The sequence below is a fragment of the Ammospiza nelsoni genome, chromosome 28 (assembly GCF_027579445.1).
Source record: "Ammospiza nelsoni isolate bAmmNel1 chromosome 28, bAmmNel1.pri, whole genome shotgun sequence".
Classification (NCBI taxonomy): domain Eukaryota; kingdom Metazoa; phylum Chordata; class Aves; order Passeriformes; family Passerellidae; genus Ammospiza; species Ammospiza nelsoni.
Genome location: NC_080660.1, coordinates 4,935,924 through 4,960,865, shown reverse-complemented (window position 1 = coordinate 4,960,865; position 24,942 = coordinate 4,935,924). Strand labels below are relative to the sequence as shown.

The 24,942-nt window shown below is 49.8% G+C and overlaps 1 protein-coding gene across 1 annotated transcript in view; it reads right to left on the bottom strand.

Moving 5' to 3' along the window:
* The window catches only part of LOC132084891 (zinc finger protein 11-like), a 479,917-nt gene that overhangs the window by 26,773 nt on the left and 428,202 nt on the right, over positions 1 to 24,942 (bottom strand). The window contains 1 exon segment of the mRNA XM_059490170.1: positions 4,986 to 5,367. Coding sequence (XP_059346153.1) covers positions 4,986 to 5,367 — 382 coding nt within the window.

Here is a 24,942-nt window from a genome sequence, read left to right as displayed (position 1 = left end):
ACAATGATCCCCTTGGATCCATGGGCTCCAGTGGTGCCACAATGATCCCCTTGGTTCCATGAGGTCCCCACAGTGTCCCAGTGATCTCCATGGGAAGGAAAGAACCCAGCCCCAGTGTTGCAGGGGCAGCCACCAGAGGCCAAGGCCAGCTAGACTTGATGGTACTGGCAGATTTTGCCTGGGAGCAACCCTTGGATATACAGAATTTTGGAGGTGGAATCCCAGTTTCAGACACGGACACCTGGAGGACAAACATGATTCTTTTCCATTAGAAGGAAAGCAGCGAGCCCAAGGGTTTCAAAGGCGGAAGAGGAGAGAGGTGGCTCCTGGGAGTCCAGACCTGTTTGTCCTGGCAGCTTTTGTCATGGAGGAATCCTGTTCCATATTCCCTTGGTTCCATGAGGCCCTGGAGTGTCACAATTTTCCCCTTGCTTCTTTATTGTGACAACGGCCTTGTGTTTCCATGGGGCCTTGCAATGTCACAATGGCTTCATGGTTCCACAAAGCCCTGATGTGTCACCATGGCCCCTCGGCTCCATGTGCCCTTGCTGTGTCACAGTGGTTCCTCTGTGACACTTACAGGCTCCACAAGGTCACCTGTGGAGAGATTTATTAATAATTGGTTAGCTGAGAAAGGCCACACTGACATAATGCCGCTGGTTAAGCTGAAGGAAGAAAGTCAGCAGTCAGCAAGCTGAAAGGAAAGGTCAGCAGTGACCTTGCTGCAACATGAGGAGAGGGAGTAGAGATTATTCCTGAATATATCCTGAGAATATGTGAAAAGTATCAAAAGTAGAACCATAGGAATGCAGAAGTAGGCGTAGTTGCTGATATGTAACTGACCAATCCTGAGCTCAACTTTTGCAATATGTATGAAGCTCATTATGAACTGTATTTAACCCGCCGTACTGATCAATAAAATTGGGCCTGTGATGATCAAATTGATGTCTGGGTCTCCTTCCGTCGACAGTCACCATGGACTCTTAGTTCCTTGGGGACCCTTAATTTCACAGTGGTCTCCTTGACTCCATGAGGCACCATGGTGTCACAATGGCCCCTTGGTTCCATGAGGTTCCATAGTGTCACCGTGGTGTCCTTGGACCTGCATTGTCACAACTGACCCATGGCTCCAGGAGGTTCCATAGTGTCACCGTGGTCGCTGTCAGAGGCTGGATGAGATCAATGTCCTGAGAAACCTTGGGATGCTCGGAATGCCCGTGCGCAGGCAGGGTCAGGTCAGGCCTTGGTTTGTGGTGGGACAGTCCTGCCCCCAGCCCTGGCTTGGCAGAGCTGTCAATCACACAGCAGGGTGGGGTGTTAACTCACCTCTGATTGGTTCAACTGTCAATCACACACTAGCAGCTGGTGCTACCCTGGCTCTGATTGGACAAGCAACTGGCAGTCCCACCCCAGGGGCGGGCCCATGAAGGGCCAGGGGACTAAAAGCCAGAGCACGAGGCCAGCCCAGGGTCTGGATCCTGCCTTCTCCTGGGGTTCCTCTGTTTGTGATGCTGGAACCTGTGCAGTTGGTACCTATGTGCGTGTTTTTCTACAGATCTTCGGTCTTTCCAGTTTTCTCTATTTCTTCTCCTTCTAATCCTAGTTACGTGGGACATTTTTGGGTAACTAAACATCTTAAGGGTTAAAGGTTTTTAAGTTAAATGAGCAAAGTTAATGAAGTTAATGTTATGGTAAGAGGTTTATGTTGAAGTGGATGTTGTATTAAAGCCTTTGGCAGAGTTCCTTGATTGTATTTTGCCAGTAAAACTTGGTGTCATTTTGACCTCTTAGCTCATGTGGTTAGGGTATGGTGCTGGTGTCACCAAGGCTGTAGGTTCAATCCTTTTGTGCGCCATTCACTTAAGAGTGGGACTTGATGATCCTTGTCTGTTCCTTTCTAAAAAGAATAATATTCTTTGCATCTGGCCATGCTGAGAATATCTGGTTGGTGTTTCTCCTGTACACCAAACTCAAGTCAAGGAAGCTTTAGTTACCCCCAGCATTTCACTGTTCTGGGGTATTCCAGCCCTCACAATGGCCTCTTGTTTCCATAAGGCCCCACAGTGTCCCACTGGCCCCTTGGTTCCCTGAGGATCTGCAGTGTCACACAGGTTTACGGCATTTGTCCTTGCTGCCCCTCACATCCCACTGCCCCACAAACAGCCCCAAGCCACCCATGAGGGACAGGCCCTGCTGTCCCAGGCTGGGCTCAGGGCTTGGCCTTTCTGCTTCCCCCAGCCAGCCCAGGCCTTGCTCAGCATTGCAGTTCCCTGCTCAGAGCCTTTGGCTGCCTGCAATCCTGGCCTCAAGGATCTGCTCTCAGCAGTCCCTGGGGAGCCTTTGGCAGTCCCTGCCCTCAGTGGGGCCCAGTGATGCTCCAGGGGGCTTGGAGTTTTGCTCCTGACTCCTTGAGCAGCTTCTTCAGCCTTCTCTCAGTGCCTGAGGGTCCTCGACTCAGCACCAAATCCACTGTGCGGAACATTAAAATAGAGAAAGCTCTCAGGGGGCCTTTCTCTTCCTTCAGTGGTCTTCAAGTCCCCAGGGCTTGTGCAGCTGACTGGAGTCAGTGTGGAGTTCTATTAAGGAGAGAGATTTCAAATTGCACCTTATGATGTTTTTTCTTTAATCAAGTGAGTATTTTTTTTTTTTTTCCAGTTCAGAGGAGAGCTGATAGAAGCATTCCCCTGGGGATCTTGATGTTGAATGTCTCCTTAGGAGGTCTGGGCACAGAGAAGAATGAACCCCTTGAGGGCTGGCCCTGTTTGGACAAGCTGCTCCTTACCCCCAGCCTCACCATGTCTGACATGGCCCACCTGGCACTGACATCCCTGTGCCCTGCAGCAGGACCTTGTCTCCTGAGATCTGCGGCTCCGTGTCCCAGCCCATTGCACCGTGTCCCACCTGCTCTCCTCAGGGCTCTGCCTGCACACAGGCCCAGGGAAAGTTTTTCTGCTAGGAAGAAAAGAATGGAAAAGACTCAGCAGGTTTCCTAAGCAACAAACACCACTCAAGAACAACCTGCTCAATCCAGGCTGCCTGGAATGGTGTCACCTTTCTAGGAGGGACAGTGTGAGCAGAAATGACCTCTGGAAGCAGAAGTCTCTGAGCCTTGCAGCTGAATTCTCTGTCTGTGTCCTTTCCCTGGATCTCTGTTGCAGATGGAAGCTGCTGGTGCCATCCTCACCATTAACATCTCTCTTGAATGCAAACCGATGTTCCCAGCTGTGTTAAGCAGGATCTTCTCAATGTTTCTACAAATCTTTTGTGTTCCCCATGGAACAAAAGGGCCATTTTAACACTGAGGGGATGACGTAGAAGCAAGGAGTCAAGTGTGACCCTGGGGTCCCATGGAACCAAGGGGCCATGGTGACACAGCAGGGCCACATGGATCCAGTGGTCCATTGTGACACTGTGGATCCAAGGAGACCATGGAGACACTCCCGGAACCTCATGGAACCAAGGAATCCATGGTGACCCAGTGGGGCTGCCCATCCAAGGAGGCCATTGTGACACTGCGGAAGCTCATGGAGTGAGGGAGGCCATTGTGACACTGAAGAACTTCATGGCACCAAATATCCATGGTGACACAGCAGGGCATCGTGGGAACCAAGGAATCACTGTTGACAGTAGGGAAACTCATGGAACCTGGGACCCTTGTGGCACTGCAGAATGAACAGAGCTGCTGGACCTTGTCCCTTGGCCCTGCACAGCTCCTTGGGAGGCACAGCAGGAGCAGCACCCTGGGAGCCTGGGGAATGCCCCTCTGGCATCCACGACACACGCTCCCAGGGGCTGGAATTCCAGTTCCCAGACAGGAAAAGATGTTCCTGCCCTTGAAGCAAAGCTCTCAAGAAGGAGCCAAAAGCCAAGTGGAGCAAGTTCTTACAATGACATTTCACTTCCAGCCTTCATAACTTCACCCGTGGTTGTTGTAGCTCATGGATTGGGAATTAAATCAGGACAGGGTCTTTGGTGAGATCTGCCCTGGGTCAAGGGAGACACTGAGAGAGAAAGAGAGCAGGCAAAGAAAGGTAGGAGACAAATGAGGACACAAACACAATCATCTGAGAAGGTGGCACTCTGAAAAACAGAACTGGAACTGATGGAAAATGAATGGGACAGAAACCAATAGTTCTGAAAGTTTTATTTACTATCAAAATACATCCCACACACCCAGACCCCACAATCCTGATCCCACACCCTCAAATTTGGATGTCACTTCTCCCAGCCTGTATCCAATCCCATCTCACCCTGGAGGCTGTGGAACTGAGTCATTTTAGCATGATACTAAGTTTTTTTGAGGTGGGAACAAGGCAATTTGCAATGGGGTTGAGCCCCTTGAGGGTAAGATTGAGGTGTTTTCAGTGGGACTGAGTAATTTTGAGGTGACAGATCAATCCATCTTGACTTTTGGAGTGCAAAGATATGGACAACACTTTCTGAAACCACCCAAGAACCCACAAATCTTCCAGAATATGTCCCAAAAGCCTAAATTCCTGCTCAAGTAACTGTTAAGTGATGAAACTTTAGACATCTTTGATCAATTTCTTTCAATTTAGTCCTATTACATGTGTTTTTAACTGATAACGACAAATCAAGAGGAAATTGGGGCCAAACTGAAAGGATACCGAGCCAGGTGTCCTTCCAGAGCAGATCACTGGGAATGTGGGTCACCAGGGCTCTGCCCAACATGCATCCTTCCATGGGGGATGAAGCTGGAGCGGTGCACAAAGCTCTTCCTGCAACTGGGGCATTTGCAGGGCTTCCCTTACTGGTGCCTTCGTTGGTCAAGTGAGAGCTCGTGGAGAAGCTCTTCCCACGCTGGGGATACTCATTGGGCCTCTCCCCAGTGTGGATGCACCAGTGGGTGATGAGGAGAGACTTGTGCTTGAAGCCCTTCCCGCAGTCGGGGAAACAGAAGGGCCTCTGCTCTGTGTGATTCTGCTGGCGGAGCAGATGGGACCTGGTCTGAAGCCTCTTCTGACACTTGGGACACTTATAGGGCACCTCCTCACTGTGGATAATTTGGTGGATGTTAAGTTGGGACCTCCAACTGAAGGTCATCCCACATTCCCCACATCTGTAGGGCCTTTCCCCAGTGTGGATCCTCTGGTGGCGGATCAAGTGGGACTTCTGCTTGAAGCTCTTCCCACATTCCCTACACTCGTAGGGCTTCTCCCCAGTGTGGATGTGCCGGTGGGTGATGAGGTGGGATTTCTGCTTGAAGCCCTTCCCACAGTCAGGGCAGCGGAAGGGCCTCTCCTCTGAGTGAATCCACTGGTGGTGCAGGAGGAGATTGGAGCTGGTGTGAAACCTCTTCTGACACTTGTGGCATTCATAGGGCATTGCCCCAATGTGGATGCATTGCTGGGTGACTGTGGGAACTCAGCACATCACTCCAGATGTCAAGGTTATCAAGACAACCCTTGGGGGGCTCAGAGATCCTGGAATGTTGCCAAAAGTACCTGGTGGCTTGACTTTGACCCTTCGAGGGATGTGCCACTTGTTTGAGGACATGAGAGTCACTTGGGAATGAATGGTGTAAGAATGATGTATTTACAGAGTGAAATATAGATTTTAGGGTTTTGGTACAGGGGGGTTTTGGAGACAAGATGGAGGGATCAGGGCATGTCTTGTCCTTATTCTTTCTTTCTTCTTGTCATCCATTTTCTGTGGTGATGTTGGCACTTTGGGATTGGTCCATTGTGAAGGTGCACTTGCTAATACGGGTGAAAGGTATTGGAAAACGAAGGTAAATATGGTGTTCGTAGTTTTTGGTATAAAAGGAGACGACTGCCCAGTGGGAGGTCAGAGTGCCCTTGGCTGCCTTGCTAGTCAGACCTCTGTCAGGCAGAAAGAAAATTCTGCCCCAAAAAAAAAAAGAAATAATGAACAATTCAAAGACTGAAAATCTGAAGAGTCCAGACTCATCCTTTGAAGCATGGGCTGTCCCAGAGCCATCCTACGCATGTCCGGACAAACAGCTGGACTGGACACGTGACAAGGGCGGAGCTGCAGCTAAAGCCCTTTCCACATTGCCCACACTCATAGGGCCATTCCCCAGTGTGGATCATCTGCTGGCACTTCAGGTATGAGTTCTTCCTGAAGCTCTTCCCACACTCCAAGCTCTTGTAGGGCTTCTCTTCCATGAGGTTTTGCTGCGGGCATTTGTCCTCCCTGGTTTCCATCCTCAACTCCTCTTCTAGGGGAGGAAGGGCAAGGACAGGATGGGATTTGCCTCTGTGCCGGAGGGAAGGGGAAGGAGACACCCCCACTGCATCCTCAGCAGGACAGCATTGGCAGCAGGGTTGTCCTGCAGCCATGGGCTGTGCTGGGCTGGGAGATGGAGCAGGAAAGAGCGGGAAAGGGGCACTGACTTCCTCCTCACCTGTCTGAGTGTCCTGGGGCATTGTGTCAGTTTGAAAAGACATGTGTCTGCTAAGGAAGGGAGGAGCCTCCCTTGAAATGGAAAATGTTAATCCCCTCCCTCATAATTATAATTTTTAGAATAAGGGGCTTTCAGGCAAAATCTATGGGAATAGGAATAACGGTTCTTCAGTAGGAAAATTAAAAATACAAATGCAATAGTACTAAAAAACTACTTACATAGTCAGAATATAGCCTGATACCCTGTGGGTCAGAGTGTTGGTAGTACTCCTGTTAAATTGTGGCTGCAATGCTCCTGGAGTGACAGATGTGGTTTTGTTGGAGCAGTGATCCTGTAGAAGGGTGGAGTTTTCCTCTGTAGGTCCAGTGGTGGTGTCGATTGGTCTGGTCTTCCTCTGGGATCCAGTGGAGCTGAATGCTGCTCTTCTGGAAATCCTGTGGGAGAAGGCTGACTGTTTTCCACATTCTCAGGTTATATCCCTGTAGGAATGCTTGGCTCCTCCCTCTGGGCAGAGCTTCTCACAATGGGATGATGTAATTTTTATCAGTGATACTGAATTGCCCATTAACAGAAGATCTCTCCCTGGAGGGAGGATTCCTTGTGGAAGAGATAAAGTAAACTGCTCAATTAACAGATGATAACTGCCCCACCTTTAACAGATGGTAATTGAATACACAGCCAGCTAAACCTGAGACACTGTTTCAGCCTTGGAAAGCAGGATTTGGTACCAGGATTTATTACGGAATGCAACCCTGATTGAAGGCAGAGATAGAATCTCCAGAGCCTGCAGCCAGAAATGGAGAGTTGTGTGATACTCATTTCAACATCGTCTCTTTTGGAATTATTTACTAATGATTATTTGCTTTGCCTACCTAATAGTTTTGTAATTTTTTGCAAATTTGCATTATCTAAAATACACTGTTCCTTAAGTTGGTGTCTGGATCTTTGGTGCTGGCCCTGCCCATCTGTGAAACAGGGCCCCATCTTGCCTAAGTGTTACCTGGGGAGACAAAAACCCTCACTCCAAATGTCCCTCCTTCCTCCTTGTTCCCCCCACTTCATACACTGATCATGATGTCCTATGGTCTGGGGTAGCCCTGGGGTCAGCTGTGGTCATCTGTCCTGGCTGTGTCCCCTCCCAACCTCCCCCACACCCTCCACCCCTCCCCAGCATGGCTGAACAAGGGGCAGGACAGGCCTTGACTCAGTACAAGCTCAGCAAGAGCAAAACCATCACTGTGTGCTCAGCCCTGTGCTCAGCACCCAGCCCCAGCATTTCCTCCACCCCTTTCCCACCCCTCTGACCTGTGGCCACCGCAGCATCAGCTGACAATAGAAGCAATTCTGTGTCAATTCCAAGTTTCAGTGGTTCCTGCACAGCCCCAGCTCAGCTGCTGGCACATTCTGATAAAACGAAAGTGCAAACTTGGCCCAATACAAATATTATTAAAAGGAAGGGGAAGCTCTGTGTAGCTGTCACAAAGGTGAGAGGGATGAAGAGAATAATGATTTTCACATTTGGCAAAGAACCCAAGCCTGGGATTTTTGGAGTTATTTGGGAATTTAGCTACTTGAGCTGGGCTTCTTGTAGGACTTTCAGCAGCCTTTTGTTCCTCACCGTGGGGTGAATGAACCTTGTCAGTCTCGCTGGTAATGTTTGCTCCATTTCCTCCAGTGATTTTAAAAAACTTTTCAAGGAAGGACAACAAAATATTTTCTTTACACTGGCCACCCACAACAGCCATTTTCCTCATCAGTTCCCTCCTAAGTCGCTCAGAGGAAGCTGCGTCCAAATTTCCAAGAGTTCCTCCAGAGAGAACCCCAACCTCCTCAGTGTAGGGAACCATGCTGTTGTCAAAGGCACTTGGAGTCAGACAACAGTGCCCTGAACTCACTGTGCCAAAATAATGTCACAATCTGGATAAGAAAATTGTAAAAGAGATGCTTCTGCCCTAATTAAGGTGCTAACAAGACCAAATCCAAAGTGGATTTTATTGAGCAGTAAATGTGAGGTAGAGAGAGAGATGGAAAGAAAGGGAAAAGTGGGGAGAGAAAGGGAGTGTCAGGGAGAGAGACCTCCCCTGGAGCCAAGTGTGACATTGTCCCTTGTGTGTCTGGCCTTCCTGGGGTGGCGGTTTTACACCTGAGCCAGTTTCGGTAAGGGGGGTGGTGTTCACCCCCTGAGCAGGGATTACCCCCCTGTTTCAGGTTGCAATGCAAGATGTAACCAAATGCATGTTTTCAATCACCATCTTCATCAACTGCTATAAACAGGCAGGGCAGTGTTCTTTATCTCTTCCATGACTCACCCCTTATAACCCCCTCCAGGGGAGATATCTTCTGTGAATGGGCCAGTGAGTGTCACTGCAGGACTGATAAAATTCCATCATCCCATTGTGGGATGCTCCGCCCAGGGGGAGGATCCAAGCATTCCTACCTGGATATAAGCCAAACCTTGCAACAACAGCTTGCCTTCTGGATTCCTAGAGGACAAGAGCTCCATAACCACCACTAGACTTTCAGAGGAAGACCAGATACTTCTACAGGATCACTGCTTTGACAGAACCACATTTATCACTCCAACAGAACTACAGCCACCATTTTATGGGACTGCAGCCACCACCCTGACCAACAGGGTGTCAGGTTATATACTGACTCTGTCACTTTAAAGGCACTGTTTCTGTGTCATTGCAATTCTGGTTTAGACTCTCCCTCAGGTTTGCCTTCAAACCAGTACAAAATTCAATGTGCTTATCCCTTGTTTTCCTCCCAAAACAGAATTTCCCATCCCCAAACCATCACCAGATGGAAGACAAGGCTGCAAGGAAAATGATGATCCCCCAGGACACCCAGGCAGGTGAGGAGGAAGTCAGTGCCCCTTTCCCCTTCTCTCCTGCTCCATCTCCCAGACCAGCACGGCCCTTGGCTTCAGGACAACCCTGGTGTCAACCCCGTCCTGCCAGGGATGAACTGGGGGGATCTCCTTCCCCTTCCCTCTGGCACGGAGGCAAATTCCATCCTCTCCTTGTCCTTCCTTCCCCAGACAAGGAGCTGAGGAGGGAGGACAAATCCCTATGGCAGAACATGGTGGAAAAGGCCATTTTGAGCGGCTCCACGGTCTGGAATCCAACAGGGAGGAAATGTCTCTGAGGTAGAATAGGAGAAGGGGCTGCAAACCCAGCCCAAGGTGCTCTGAGGATGAAAGACCCATCTTGTGCCAGGAAGGGTGACAGAGCTTAAGCCAAAGCTGAGAGACCATGGAGGAAAAATCTCCATGGCAGAACCTCATCAAAGAGGTCATTTTGAGTGACTCCACAGTGCAGAATTCCAATGGGGAGGAAAATCCCCAGAGATCCTGCAGGAGTATGAGCTCAAAAGCCAGCACAGGGTGCTCTGAGGAGGAAAGACCCACCCTGCACCAGAAAGGTGGACAGAGCTTCAGACAGAGTTTGGAGCTGGTGGTCCATGAGCAGCTTCATGATGGGGAGAAGCCCTAGAAGTGCTTGGAGTGTGGGAAGAGCTTCAGCGGGAGCAACACCCTGATCAGCCACCAGACGATCCACACTGGGGAATGGCCCTACGAGTGAGGGAAGTGTGGGAAGGGCTTCAGCTACACATCCACCCTCGTCACCCACCAATGCATCCACACTGGGGAGATGCCCTATGAGTGTCCCCAGTGTCAGAAGAGTTTTCACACCAGGTCCCATCTCCTCAGCCACCAGCGCATTCACACAGAGCAGAGGCCCTTCTGCTGCCCTGACTGCGGGAAGGGTATCAAGCAAAACCTACACCTCATCAGGCACCAGCGCATCCACACTGGGGAGACGCCTTGTGAATGTGGGGAATGTGAGATGAGCTTCAGCTGGAGCTTCAGCCTTAGCTGCCATCAGAGGATCCACACCAGGGAATGCCCTACAAGTATGGGGAATGTGAGAAGAGCTTCAGTCGTGGGCCCCAGCTGATCATCCACCAAATTATGCACACTGGGGAGAGGCCCTATGAGTGTCCCCAGTGCCAGAAGAGGTTTCAGACCAGCTCCAGTCTCCTCTGCCACCAGTGGATTCACACTGAGGAGAGGCCCTTCCACTGCTCTGTCTGTGGGAAGGGCTTCAAGCACAACTCCATCCTCATCACCCACCGGCGCATCCATGGGGAGAGGCCCTACGAGTGTCCCCAGTGTGGGAAGAGTTTCTTCAGCAGCTCTCTCTTGACTAGACACCAACCGAGGCACCGGTAAGGGAAGCCCTGCAAGTGCTCCAACTGCCGAAGAGCTTTGTGCACCGCTCTAGCTTCCATCCCCCATGGGAGGATCCACAATCGTCAGAGCCCTGTTGACCCACATTTCCTGTGATCCATGTTGGGAGGACACCTGGCTGGTTATCATTTTGGTTTGGCCCTAATTTTCTTCTGATATGTCTTTATCACTTAAAAACACCTGAAATATGACAAAAAAGAAAGTAATTGATCAAGGATACCTAAAACCCCACCATTTAACAGGTGTTTGAGGTGGAATTTATGGTTTGGGAACATATTCTGAAAGATTTGTGTGTTCTTACCGGATTTCAGGAAGTATTCTCCATATCCTTGCACTCCAGAATTCAAGATAAATTGGTCTGTCACCTCAAAATTATTCAATCCCACTGAAAACACCCCAATTTTACCACAAAATGGCTCCATCCATGTCAAATTGCCTTGTTCCCACCTCAAAAAACCTCAGTCCCATGCCATATCTACTTGATTCCACAATCTCCAGGGTGAATTGGGGTTGGAAGGAGATTGGGAGAAATGAGATCAGAATTTGAGGCTGTGGGATCAAGATTGTGTAGGTCTGGGTGTGTGTGATCTATTTTGATAGTAAATAAAACTTTTCTGAACTATCGATTTCTGTCCCATTCATTTTCAGTCAGTTCCAGTTCTGTTTTCAGAGTGCCATCTTCTCAGTTGATTGTATTGGTGTCCTCCTTTTTGTCCTGCTTCTCTTTCCGTTCTCTGTTTCTCTCAGTGTCTCCTTTGACCCAGGGCAGATCCCACCAAAGATCCTGCCCTGATTTAATTCCCAATCCATGAGCTACAACCACCATAGTGAAGTGATGAAGGCTGGGAGTAAAATGTCACTGTAGGATCTTGCTCTTCTTGGCTTTCTGCCCCTTCCTAAGAGCTTTGCCTTTGAGGGCAGGAACATCTTTTCCTGGCTGGGAGCTGGAATTCCAGCCCCTGGGAGTGTATGCCATGGATCCCAGAGGGGCATTCCCGAGGCTCCCAGGGTGCTCCTCCTGCCGTGCCTCCCAAGGAGCTGTGCAGGGCCTGGGGACAAGGTCCAGCAGCTCTGTTCATTCTGCAGTGCCACCAGGGCCCCTGGTTCCTTGAGTGTCCATACTGCCATCAGCGGTCCCTTGGTTCCCATGATGCCCTGCTGTGTCACTATGGATCTTTGGTGTCATGAAGTTCTTCAGTGTCACAATGTCCTCCCTCACTCCATGAGCTTCCAAAGTGTCACAATGGCCTCCTTGGATGGGCAGTGTCACCATGGACCATTGTCTCCATGCAGCCCCTCTGAGTCACCATGGACTCCTTGGTTCCCTGAGGTTCCGGGAGTGTCTCCATGGTCTCCTTTGATCCACAGTGTCACAGTGGACCACTGGATCCACGTGGCCCTGCTGTGTCACCATAGGCCCTCGGTTCCATGGGACCCCAGGGCCACAATTGACTCTTTGCTTCCACATCACCCCCTCAGTGTCAAAATGGCACCTTCATTCCATGAGGAACAAAAAAGTTTTGTAGAAACATTGAGCAAATCCTGCTTAATAAAACTGGGAACATCTGTTTGCATTCAAGAGAGATGTTAATGGTGAGGATGGCACCAGCAGCTTCCATCTGCAACAGAGATCCAGGGAAAGGACAGAGAATTCAGCTGCAAGACTCAGAGAATTCTGCTCCCAGAGATCATTTCTGCTCATCACGTCTCTCGGAGAAAGGTGACACCATTTAAGGTAGCCTGGGCTGAGCAAGTGGTTCCTGAGTGGGGTTTGTTGTTTAGGAAACCTATTCAGGCTTTTCCATTTTTTCTGGTTTGAAAGCAAAACCAGAGAGCGACTCCAAGTCAGAAATATAATTTATTAGGAAAAGAAAAAAATAAAAAAAGAAAATGCATGCAATAATACAAAAGAAAAATCACTGACCAAGTCAGAATGTATCCTGATACCCTGTTGGTCAGGGTGTTGGTAGCAGTCCAGTTGGAATTGTGGCTGTAGTCCTCCTGGAGTGGCAGATATGGTTCTGTTGGAGCAGTCATCCTGTAGAAGGCTGTAGTCTTTCTCTGAAAATCCAGTGGAAAGGGCAGCTGTTACTCTGGGAAATCTAGTGGAAAGGCAGCTTGTTCTGTCCCAAACCCCAGATAAATCCCAGGTGGGGAATCTTAGCTCCTCCCCCCTGGGCGGAGCATCTCACACTGGACTGATATAATTCCGTGAGTCATGAGGTGGGTCCGTTAAACAGAAATGGCTCCTGGAAGGAGTTATCTCTGAGTCATGTAGAAAGGCATTGATCAGCCTATTAACAGGACATAGGCAAAAAACAATGACCCTCCTTGTTTCAACAGCTCTTGAGGTTGGGAATAGAATACATTTTTATACTGTTACTTCTATCACCGATGGAAGGGTGGGATGGAACAACCTCACATTTTGTGTCATCACATGCTCTGCTGGAAGTTTCCTAAGGGCTGGTAGTGCTGTTGGCTTCAGGAACAGTTTGGGCAATGGCTGTGGGACTGAGGGCTTGGTGGATAATGAGAACGGTGATAATTCTTTTATTTACAGTCTTTTGCTACATGTCCAGATTTCCTGCAGCTGTAACAGTTTCACTGCCTTTATTACATTCTGTATTGTGAGGAAGCACATTTGCTGGAACCAGTGCTTCCATTGCGCCCTGGCCTGCAGCCTTGGCTAGGCTGGAGTCACGGTCTGAGACTGCTTGGCAAATGCAAGCATCAACCATCTGAGCTATGGTCGACTCAGGGTCAAGGGGGAGGGTGTGCAGAACCTTTCTGCAGTCAATACTGGCATTATAGAAAGCTAATTTGCTAATAAGATAATCCCGGACCTTTTGATCAACTACCTGTTTTTCCAGCACTTTCATAGGGTGATTGACAAACTTGATGTACCTCTCATCCAGGCCCTGGTGAATGTCAGTGAAGTCAATGTGGGATGTAGAAGCAGGAGGTGTTTGGAGGAGGGTGGACCATGCAGCACATTTGAGATCTTCCAGTATTGACTGAGGGAGGACTTCAGCCTGATATTGCAGTCTAGTATAGTCTCTTTCCCTGGTAATGCGGTCCATTTCGAGGTGTTGCCACCCTTCTTCCTTAACATAACTTTTTGGTAATTCATTAAGTTTACTTATACAAACTCCTTTCCACAAAATAAACTCAGCAGGTGACAAAATAATTTTGATACATTGTTTTAAATTGTATGGTACCATCATGTGGGCAGTAAATGTCCTGTCCAGCAAATGGTTAAAATAGGGAGAACCCCTCCCATAATCCTTTGCGTCCTTTACTAAATCCTTCATTTCCCTGTGAGGAATAGATTCTCATTTAGGTTTTGGGCCCTGCTTATACTGCACAGGTGCCACCTGAATCTTGGATACCACCACCCAGTCCTTTGCAGCTTTTCTCCACATCCTCTGCCAAGAATCCTCAGGCTCGTCCTCACTCTCAGATAAGCTATCACTCTCTTCCTCTGTAAAGCAAGCAGGTCTGCTGGGAGGGGTGCAGGGCTTTTGGCTGACCGGCAACACTCTGTGTTGAAGGCCTTTGGCAGCAAAAATTGCTTACTTCTGGTTGGCCCAATGTCCAGTTCCACGGGTGGAACTCAACGTCAAGGTGGGGCCCATAACAGGGGAGGTACCTGGAGCAAAGGCAGGAAATGGGGATGAAGGCGGAAGGGAATCTAAAATGGTGGTCTCTCTCATAGAAGTATTGCCATCTTGTGGTTTGTAGGAAGGGGGATTAGGATCAGGGGATGAAGGAATGTGGGCAAGGGAATATCTCAAGGCAGCATGGCCACTACCACCCTGAGGAGAGAACAGAAAAGGAGGGGAGATGGCAGATGGCAGATGGCTTGTCTGTGCCAGTGGTGGGCTCCATCTCCCATCCTGTTCTCAGGGAACATGGGTTTGGGAACGTGGGGGGAGGACTGAATAAACCAGGACAATGGGTTGGAACCATGAACTCGTAAAATGATCCTATAAATTAAATGAAACAACAGATAAAATTTCCCAAATTTTAAAACCCCTTGTGTTTGTAAAATATAAAGCTTTTTCCTAACAGCATCCCAAAACGGTAACTGATAGATAGAATCAACAGAGATATCAGGAAGCTCCTCAAATAACCATGAACAATACCTTTTAAACTCCTCTCAGAAAATGAACTCCCCTCTACATTTAAAACTCTCCAAAACTTAACAAAAACATCCTTTGCAGCTTGGGACTGATTATTTCCCATAGCTGCCCCCAATGGAAGAGGAAATGCCCACCCACAGGAACAGAAAATCAAAAGCCCAAACCCCTCTGAGCTCTCTGCCCCTCAGTCACTCAGTCTCACAGGCACAATCTGCAGCCAAAGTGGGGCTTGTGGGGCTGTCAGTGAAGTTGGTCCCACAGATGTTGAAAGGATTGCTGAATTCTTCTCCAGTGAGATTCGATAAAACTCGAGTCTCATTTCAGTGTTGTGGCTGACCCAAAGGGGTACAGCTTCCAGTGATGTTTGGCTGGCAGGATCACTGCTGGAGACGCTCACAGGGACCTCAATGAACCTGGTCCCTATTCAGGTGCCATGAGTAGCATGATGACTCCACTGAGGCCCTTGTAGCATCCAGCACTCATGAGCCCAAAGCTCGCTGCTACCTTAGAAAGCTGAAAGAATAGGCAGGATGGGTCTTCATATGATCTCCAGCAAACTGGGTTTATTGGTACAGGAGCAGGCTACGCAGCTGAACAGGGTCCAGGGACGAAGACAGGGTATAGGCTGAGGGAAGAGGGTCTTATATGGGGTAGTGAGGGTGGAGTTGAGGGTCAAGGTCCAATGAATATGGGGGAAACTGGTGCAGAGGAGGGGTCAGACGTGAGGTCAGCCAATAGGGAAATAAGGGTGGAGGAATACAGCAAACTAGGGCCAATGGAGGGACAGAGAGAGAAAAACATTCTAGGGCTAAACAAACGTGGGCAATAGGAGTTGAAATAGGGTAATTAGGCTAATGGGGCAACAAAACGTGACATAAATCAGCATGTGCCTGCAAAGATCTATGGAAGAAGAAAAGCACTGCACCTGAAAGCCTATTCCTCTTATCTGGAACCAGTCCTCCATCTCTGGGGGATTGAGACTCTGATGGTAGGCCTCTGGGCCTCCACACACCCTCACAGCTGGCCCAAGGCAGGTCTGGAGTAGTCTTGGTGGCAGCTTGGGCTTGGCACACACTTGAGGAGGGTATTTTCAACAGGGAGCTTAGGAGTTTTAGAGTGCTAAAAGAAAAGAAAAAAAACCCCTCTTTGCCCGAGAGCAGCCAGTTCTCCAAGCTAAGCTGACCCCAGATAAGTGAGGAGAGACAGGATGGGGTTTGGAAATGTGGAGCAAGGCTCTCCACACTGGGTCAGATCACAAGACACAGCTTCTCAGAGCAGGCCAGACCTCCTTAGGAAACTCCCTGGGTCAGTATCAGTCAATTAAAACTGCAATTACCTCCGCTCTAAAGAGAACCATACACCCTTAAAACAGGAATGTGGATTTCTTAGAAGCTCTTTGAAATATTTTTCCATAACAATAGAAAAAGAACTTCCTAGTGAACTGCACTAGAGTAGAGTGAAATCAAGGAAAAACCATGGTTTGTCAGGACTTGGTTGATGCTTATGAGCCGCGTTGTGCATTTGGAGCTGAGCCCTGGAATATCAGGGCCTGAGAGGAGATTGCACAAAAGTTTCCAGGAGTCAAAGCCAGAAGAAAAACTTAAGGTGTCTCAAAGCATTAATAGGTCCCACTGAGGTCCATCCCATCACAGGCTCCTCATGGACTCCTTGGAGGAGAGAATTGGAGGCCAGGATGGCAAAAAACTTCTCAGAGATTCAGTGTGGAAAGGAGAATCCAAAGTACCTTAAAAACCTTGAGTATCTCAGAGTATTAATGAGCCCCACTGAGTGTCAGTACAAAGCTCTCAAGGGACTCGTTAAAGTAGATAACTGGGGCCATGATTGCACAAACCTCTCGTAGAGTCTGTACCAAAAGGAAAAAACCAAATACCTTAAAATAACTGAAGTACCTTGAAGCATTAATGACCCCACTGAGTGTCATTACGGAAAAAGGCTCTCAATTAGAGCAGATACTTGGAGGCTGTGACTGCACAATCTTTCTCACAGAGTCTATATCAAAAGAGAAACACCAAGTAGCTTAAAAAACTGAAGCACCCTGAAGTGTTAATTAGTCCCAATGAATGCTGCAACAGACACAGAATCTCAAGGGACTCATTAAAGCAGATAATTGGAAGCCATGATTGCACAAACCCCTCACAGACTCCAAGGCAAAAGCCAAACACAAAGTCCTGTGAAAAACCTGCAGTCCCTGCAGGGAGCATAAAGGAGCCCCGAGGGCCATTCCTGAGCAAGGCTCCCCAGGGACTCCTTCCAGCAGATCCTTGAGGCCACTGGGATGTGGGCTAGCGGGAGATGCTGAGGGCAGGACAAGGGGCTGACAGTGCCCAGCCTGGCTGGGGCTGTGCCAGGAGGCCCCAGTGCCTCAGGACAAGGTGTCTCCTCACAGCCCTTGGTGGCTCGGACTCTGCTGCTGTGCCCCAGGACATCAAGACTTGGCTTCTCTTTGTCCCCACCTGTCATCGCTGCCTCCAGTTCTCTGCTCTGCCTGGGGCCTGGGGACACTTTCTCAGTTGTGTCCCTCAGTGGTGTCCCTCAGTGGGACCCATTAAAAGTACAAGAAACTTTGGAGTGTGATTCTGCCTTGGAGTTCTGGAGAGGTTTCTTCAGCTCCCTCTCAGGGACTGATGTTCAGGGCCTGAGCACAAAGCCCCAGAGGCTCATTAAAGTCCTTGTGCTGTGTGTGTGCTACTGAGCTGAGCAGGGCTCCTGGCACAGAGACAGCTCCTGGTAACCAAGCAGAGCTTCAAAAGCACATTTCTCTTGATGAGTAGCTCTTCTGCCAGCCCAGCAGGGCTGGGACACTGCCTGCAGCCACCCCAGGCACAGCACAGAGGCACAGAGAACTTCAATCAGTCAGGGCTGGGAAGGTGCTGAGAAGTGCCTGGGGCAAAATCACTGCCAACCCTTGGCACAGGAACCTCTGGCTGCAGGACAATGCAGCTGCAGCTCCTGGAGTGATCTCCTACAGCTGGAACATCCCAATGCCTACAGACCCTGTGAGTACGTTCTCTGATTGTCTCTTGTGCAGAGCAGCCAGGGGTGCCCAGGGCTGTCCTGCAGAGCAGGGTCCTGCAGCCCAGGGCACTGTGCTGGGGCAGGGACTCTGCTGCCTGCCAGGGACAGCTCTCAGCCAGCCCTGGCAGCTGCTCCCAGCACTGGGGGACAAGATCTGGGTGGGAGGAGACAGCTGGTAAGGCTTGGAAGTTTTCTCGTTGTGTGGGGAGGATGCAGCATTATTCAGGACTGCTCCAACCAGGGCATTTGACTGCAGAACATTTCCAAGTAGATTACACAGGGAGCAGAGCAAAGCAGGGACTACATTAAAGAGAAAATCCTGTTTTTTTAATCTACTGCTCTCTGTTGCTTGGATGGGAAATTGCACATACACAATCATCTCTCAATTCAGCCTGAGGAAAATAAAGAAATGGTGTCTCAGATGTTAGTAAACCAGGCATTGACATAAATCAGCACAGGGCCCTTTACAGGAACATCAGTGTCGCTTTTCAAGCCTCCTCGGGGTTGCTCTGACCTTGCCATCAGAGCTTGAAGAGCCAGAACTGCCCCTGGGCAATGCCAGGGCTGGGAGGGGTCTGCAGGGCAGAGCTGAGCCCCCAGGGCTGGGCTGGGCCCTGGCAGCACTGGCAGGGCCCAGCCCTGGGCACTGGGAAGCAGCTGCTGCCAGGGACAGCTCCAGGCAGCAGAGCCCTGGACAGGTAGTGGGGGGAAAGTGCCCTCAAGCTGTGCTGGGATATTAAAGTCCTCTCCAAACCCAATGATTCCATGATTTCCTTTTTTACAGATCCCCATGCCAAAAATGTGCAAATGTCCAACAGCAGCTCCATCAGCCACTTCCTCCTGCTGGCACTGGCAGACACGCGGCAGCTGCAGCTCCTGCACTTCTGCCTCTTGCTGGGCATCTCCCTGGCTGCCCTCCTGGGCAACGGCCTCATCATCAGCGCCATAGCCTGCGGCCACCACCTGCACACACCCATGTTCTTCTTCCTGCTCTACCTGGTCCTCACTGACCTGGGCTTCATCTGCACCACTGTCCCCAAAGCCATGCACAATTCCCTCTGGGACACCAGCAACATCTCCTACACAGGATGTGCTGCTCAGCTCTTTTTCTTTCTCTTCTTTATTGCAGCAGAGTTTTCCCTCCTGACCATCATGTGCTACGACCCCTACGTGTCCATCTGCAAACCCCTGCACTACGGGACCCTCCTGGGCAGCAGAGCTTGTGCCCACATGGCAGCAGCTGCCTGGGCCAGTGGCTTTCTCAATGCTTTAATGTACACAGCCAATACATTTTCCCTTCCCCTGTGCCATGGCAATGCCCTGGGTCAGTTCTTCTGTGAAATCCCCCAGATCCTCAAGCTCTCCTGCTCACACTCAGGCTTCCTCATAGAGATTGGGCTCATTGTTGTCAGTGCCTGTTCAGGTTTTGGTTGTTTTGTGTTCATTGTTTTCTCCTATGTGCAGATCTTCAGAGATGTGCTGAAGTTTCCCTCTGAGCAGGGACGGCACAAAGCCTTTTCCACCTACCTCCCTCACTTGGCTGTGGTCTCTCTGTTTGTCAGTACTGGCATATTTAACTACCTGAAACCCCCTTCCGTCTCCTCCCCATCCCTGGATCTGGCACTGTCAATTCTGTACTCAGTGGTGCCTCCAGCCCTGAGCCCCCTCATCTACAGCCTGAGGAACCAGGAGCTCAAGGCTGCAGTGTGGTGACTGATAAATGGATGGTTTCAGAAACATTAAACTGCTGGCCACTTTCTGCAAATGATTTTTAATAAAATTCATCCTTGATACTTCTGTTGGTTTGGTTGTGGAGTATTTTATCCCTTGATTTTTTTTTTTTCATATTATCTACAAAGAAATGTCATTGTTTTTGCAATTTCTAATTTTGTTTCTCTCCACCTTCCCTGTGGCCACAGACTGTGTCAACGAAGGGCTGTGCTCTCAGTGACTTTAAGGAACTGAAGGATGTCCCAGCAGAGTTTTCTGTAGAGATCTCCTTTTCTTGACTTTTCTGGAGTTGAAGCAGCAATATCTGTGTGCAGAGCTGGTGGCAGATAAATGCAGGCCCAGCAGCTGTGCCCAACAGCAGCAGCACTTGGTGTTGCCAGTGCTGCTGCCGTGGCCCTGCCCCACTGCCCTGGTGGCCCTGGTGTTGCTGTAGGGCCTGAGTGCTCTCAGGGCCGGGCACAGCCCTGGGGGTGGCAGTGCCGGGGCTGCAGCAGGGACAGGCCATGGGCACTGCTGGGGCAGCGCTGACGCCTCAGGCCAGGGCCTGGGGGCTCCAGGCTCCTTGCCCAGGCTCTCTCAAGAACACAGCCAGGCCAATGCTCAGCACAGAAAAGCCCTGTGAGCAGCCCCAGGCTGGCTGTGGGCAGGCTGGGGGAAAACAGCATGGCTGGGGCTCTGCAAGGGCCCTGGGGCAGATGGGAAGGAGCAGCAGAGCAGGGGCTGATCCATCCCCAGTGCGCTGGACAGCCCAGGGCAGTGTCCCAGAGCATCCTCATGGAGCTGCCAACAACATCCCCCCTCTGCTGCCCTGGCCTGTCCCCCAGCTCACACAAGTGCCCCATCCTTGCAGGCACAGACACGGCAGCACTGGCTCAGCAGCCCCTGTTTGCATTGCACAGAGCAGGGGGAGCACCCCCATGCTGTTGGTGTGGGGACATGAAGCTGATGGAGCACAAATGCCATCAGCCCCTGGGGCCAGCAAGGGCTGGAGGACACCAGGGAAACCACTAAGCTTTGTGGTGGCCTCTGCAGTCAGCCAGAAAGTTTGTTCCCATCATCTGGGAGTTTCCTGTCCCACTGCAGACGCTGTTGCTCAGAGCCAGGGCTGCCTGGCAGCCACCCCAAAACTGCCCTGAGCATTTCGTTGGCTTCACCTTTGCTTTCTTTACACCTCCTTCTACAAATTTCTTCTTATTTCCCTTCCCAGGGGGCCTAGAACCTGACACAGCCCATGAGCTGCTACCCAACCAGTGCCCCCAAGTACAGTGGAAGAATCACTGCCCTAGTCCTGCTGGCCACATTATTCCTGATCCAGGTCAGGATCCTTTGGCCTTCTTGCCCACCTGGGCACACTGCTGGCTCATTTCCAGCCTGCTGTCCATCAGTCCCTGCAGGTCCCTTTCTGCCTGGCTGCTCTCCAGTCACTCTGTCCCCAGTGCTGCAGGAGCTGTTGTGGCCAAAGTGCAGGGCCCAGCACTTGGACTTGTTAAACCTCACCTTGTTGGATTTGGGCCCTGGATCCAGCCTGCCCAGGGCCCTGTGTGAGCTCTTCTACCCTCCAACAGATCCACACTTACACCCAGCTTGGTGTCATCTGCAAATTTACTGATGGTGGACTCAGTCCCCACATGGAGATCATCAGTGCAGATATTGAAATCCATGCTGGCTGGCTCTGATCCCACAGCCATCCTGTGGGTTCCCTGTGATGGCACTCAGGGTGATCTGTTCCATAACCTTGCCAAGCACCCAGGTCAGGCTGACAGGCCTGGAGTTCCCCAGATCTTTCTTCCAGCCCTTCTTGGGAATGGGCTCACACTGGCACCTCCAGTCCCCTGGGACCTCCCTGCTGAGCCAGGACTAATGGTAAATGATGGAGAGCAGCTTGTGTAGCTCATCCATCAGCTCCCTCATCCCCCTGGAATGGATCCCATTTAGTGTGAGAAACACTTGTGAGCATCTGAGTGGCTCAGCTGGTCACCAACTGCTTCCTCCTGAATTACAGGAGGCTGTTCTGCTCCGTGTACCCATCTACCAGCTCAGGAGAACACTTGTCCTGAGGACAACCAGTCCTAATATTGAAAGTTGAGACAAACAAGGTATTAAGTAGCTCAGCATTTTCCTTGTCTTTAGTTTCTATATTCTCCACTGCATCCACTAAAGAGTAGACGTTCTCCTCCCTCCTTTTGCTATACACTTTTTTTAAAAAACTATTTTTTTTTTTTACAGAATGGGCCAGGTTAAGTTCTGATTAAGCTTTCACCTCTCTAATTTTCTTTCGCATAACCTAAGGACATCCTTAAACACTTCCTGAGTTGCCTGTCCTTTTCCCCCTGAGTTCCCACAAAATCTCCATGGGCAGCCAGGCCAGTCATTTTCCTCTCTAGCTCATCTTGATACTGAAGCCCTGGAAAAAGTTAAAGATAGAATCTAAAATGTTAAGCTTTGTGTTTTCCCAGATCAACTGCACCTGCGTAAGCAGTATGATAAATTATATAATTGTTAGATGTGATGATTGTTGAGTAATTAAATATAATTATTATATAACCATAAGTAGAATAATGAGAAACTATCTTGGAAATTCAGAGGGGGTCTAAACCTATGTATACAATAGAACAATATACGTTTACTAATTAACATGAAAGTTATATAACGATAGAGTACAAAAACATGATCATTTTGGATTTATGGTCAGAGTCAGATTTGGGCTGAATATACCCCTGGCACCCAGAGCTCTTAAATAAAAAGCACCACATATAATCCCTCCGTGATTATGTGTTTTTGAACCCTAACAATCTCTTGCCACACTGGGACAGGCTGCTCCTTCCCCCTTAAGATTACTTTCTTAAAGCGTGTCCATCCTGCCTGGACCCCTTTGTTTTTAAAAACATCAGTTTTAAAACATCAGTACCTGATGTTTCCTTAAAAACATCAGTACCTGATTTGATACTCCCCAAATCAGCATCCTGAACAGGCCAAAGTCTGCCCTTCCTAATTCCTGGGCAGAAGTTTTGTTGCTGCCCCTCCTTCTTTCACAGAACATTGAAAACTTGGTTATTTCATGGTCACTGTGCCCCAGGCAGCCTCCAAGCCCCACATCTGCCACCAGCCCTTCTCTGTTTGTGAACAGCAGCAGACAGAGCTTTCCTTGGCAGTGGGAGCGCTACCAAAAATTTGGTAAAATAGAAAACTCCTTAACCCCAATGTAGCATTAAGAAGCTGCATTCTTTATTCAGCTGGATGCATGAGGGAGAGCTCCTCCCAAAGCTATGCATGCTGAGTACAGCAAAGTTTCTGTTTATTTTCTGTATTTTGCTCACATATTCATTGATTGTCCTGGACTAAAAATACATGTGATAATCATTTCCCCAAAATCATTAACACATTTCCTCTCCCTATTACCCATGTGTTGTTCTGTCCTGGCGGTCTCTCTGGTGGTCCCTGGTGCTCATGGACCCCAATGTTCCCATGGGCCTGGCTGAGCTGGCAGGACACTGAGGCTGCTGAACTCCCAGTTTCCCTTCTCACAATTTGGGCATTGTGTGGTTTCCATAGGCCTGGGGTTTTGGAGAACAAGCTCCAGGTGTGAGCTCAGCTGGTGGAGACAATTCATCATCTGGTAGCATGAGGTCACAGAGTGGGCTATGACATCACAGAGTGGGTTAGGTGAGGTCATTTAAAAGGGATGACATCACAGACAGCCTATGTGAACATCACAGAACCAGCTGTGACATCAAAGGGCAGAGCTCTGACATCACAGAGCAGATTGTAACATCACAGAGCAGACTATGACATCAGAGACCAGCTGTGTGACATTAGAGAATGGGCTGTGACCTCACAGAGCAGGCAGTGACATCCCAGAGGGGCTGTGTGACATCCCAGCAGGGCTGTGTGAGATCACTGGGTTGGTCACTCTGCCCCAGCTCCCCCTCACAATTTCTCCCAACAAGTCCAATGCTGTTCATGCCCAGCAGGGTTCATGTCCCCCAGGATCCCCCCAGCCCACCTGGAGCCACAGCCTCCACCAAAGGATGTTCCACAGGATCCACCCCAGAGCCTGACATGGGGACAAGGGGCCAGGGCTGTGTGACCAGGACATCAAGGACGGGGATTGTCCAGGTCACTGTGGCCTGGGTTGGGTTGCCCAGGGCAGGAAAGATGTCTGGCAGCTGGAGCAGGGTCTGGGAAGGGCCTCCAAGGTGGGGCTGGAGCCCTTGGGCTGTGAGCAGAAGCTGAGGGAGCTGGGCTTGTCCAGCCCGGAGCAGGGAAGGCTGAGGGGCTCCTCATCCCAGCCTGGCAGTGCCAGCCAGGAGGGGATGGAGAACACAGAGCCAGGCTCTTCACCGGGGGGCCTGGTGGGAGAAAAGAGCTAATGGGTGGGAGGGGAAAGAGGGGAGATCAGCCAGGACAGGAGGAGATGAAATGAGTCAGGCTGGTTTCAGCATTTCCTCACCACCAAAAGCAGCCTGACCTCCCTTCTCCATCCACTACTGACAGCATTGCAAATCAGGAATTGTTTGAGCTGTTTTGCCCCCTGTGAAAAGCATCCTGATACAAGAATTTAGTTGTATTTATATCTATCATAGGACCATGTTTGTCTGAAATTAATTTTAGTATGGAAATCACTTACGGATGGTGAATTCATCAGATGCTGCTGGGACGTTGCATACAGCTCAGAGAAGTGTGATTGTTATTAAATTGTGTCCTGTTCAACTATGGTCTGTTGGCCATGAAGAGAAACTTTCTGTGCCTCTGAGTCTCACCATTTCCTGAAACTCAAAGGACACAAACCTGATGAGCTGTGGTTCCTACTCCAGTGGTGGCACGTGGACCTCCCTCCATGCCCAGAGCAGAGCTCCCTTGTCCCAGAAAGTCCCTGGCAATGCAGGGATGAAGGAAACAGGACAGACTGTGGGGATCAGGTGCGGGGTAGAGCCAGGGAGAAAAATTACTTTTGCATTTGACGGAACTGTGCCTTTCCTTGGCTTTGTTGGCTGGCAATAAATGAACATCCCTCTGTGTCTCAGGCAGCTCCTTCTCCAAGGGAAGCAGGTGGGAGTTGGGGCCAAGGAGCTGAAAGCTGCAGGTGCAGGCTGGGCTATAGGAAGCTCAGATTTGCACAAGGCTGCCCTGAGTGCCAGGGCTTGGATGGGGAACATCGTGTGGTGGGGGTAGGGACAGAGTCTGATTGATTGTTACCATGAAGGGTCTTGATTTTCATATCCATTTAAACTGCATGAGGAGGTACTTAGATTCAGTGTCAATTGGAGACTGCACCTATCAATTTATTATGGGTAAAAAAAAACAACTAAACAGGACCTAAAAAATTTTTTCTCACTTTCTTTTTAAACATAATACGTTCTGTTGGAATAGGCTTCTGAAATCTGCCTAAT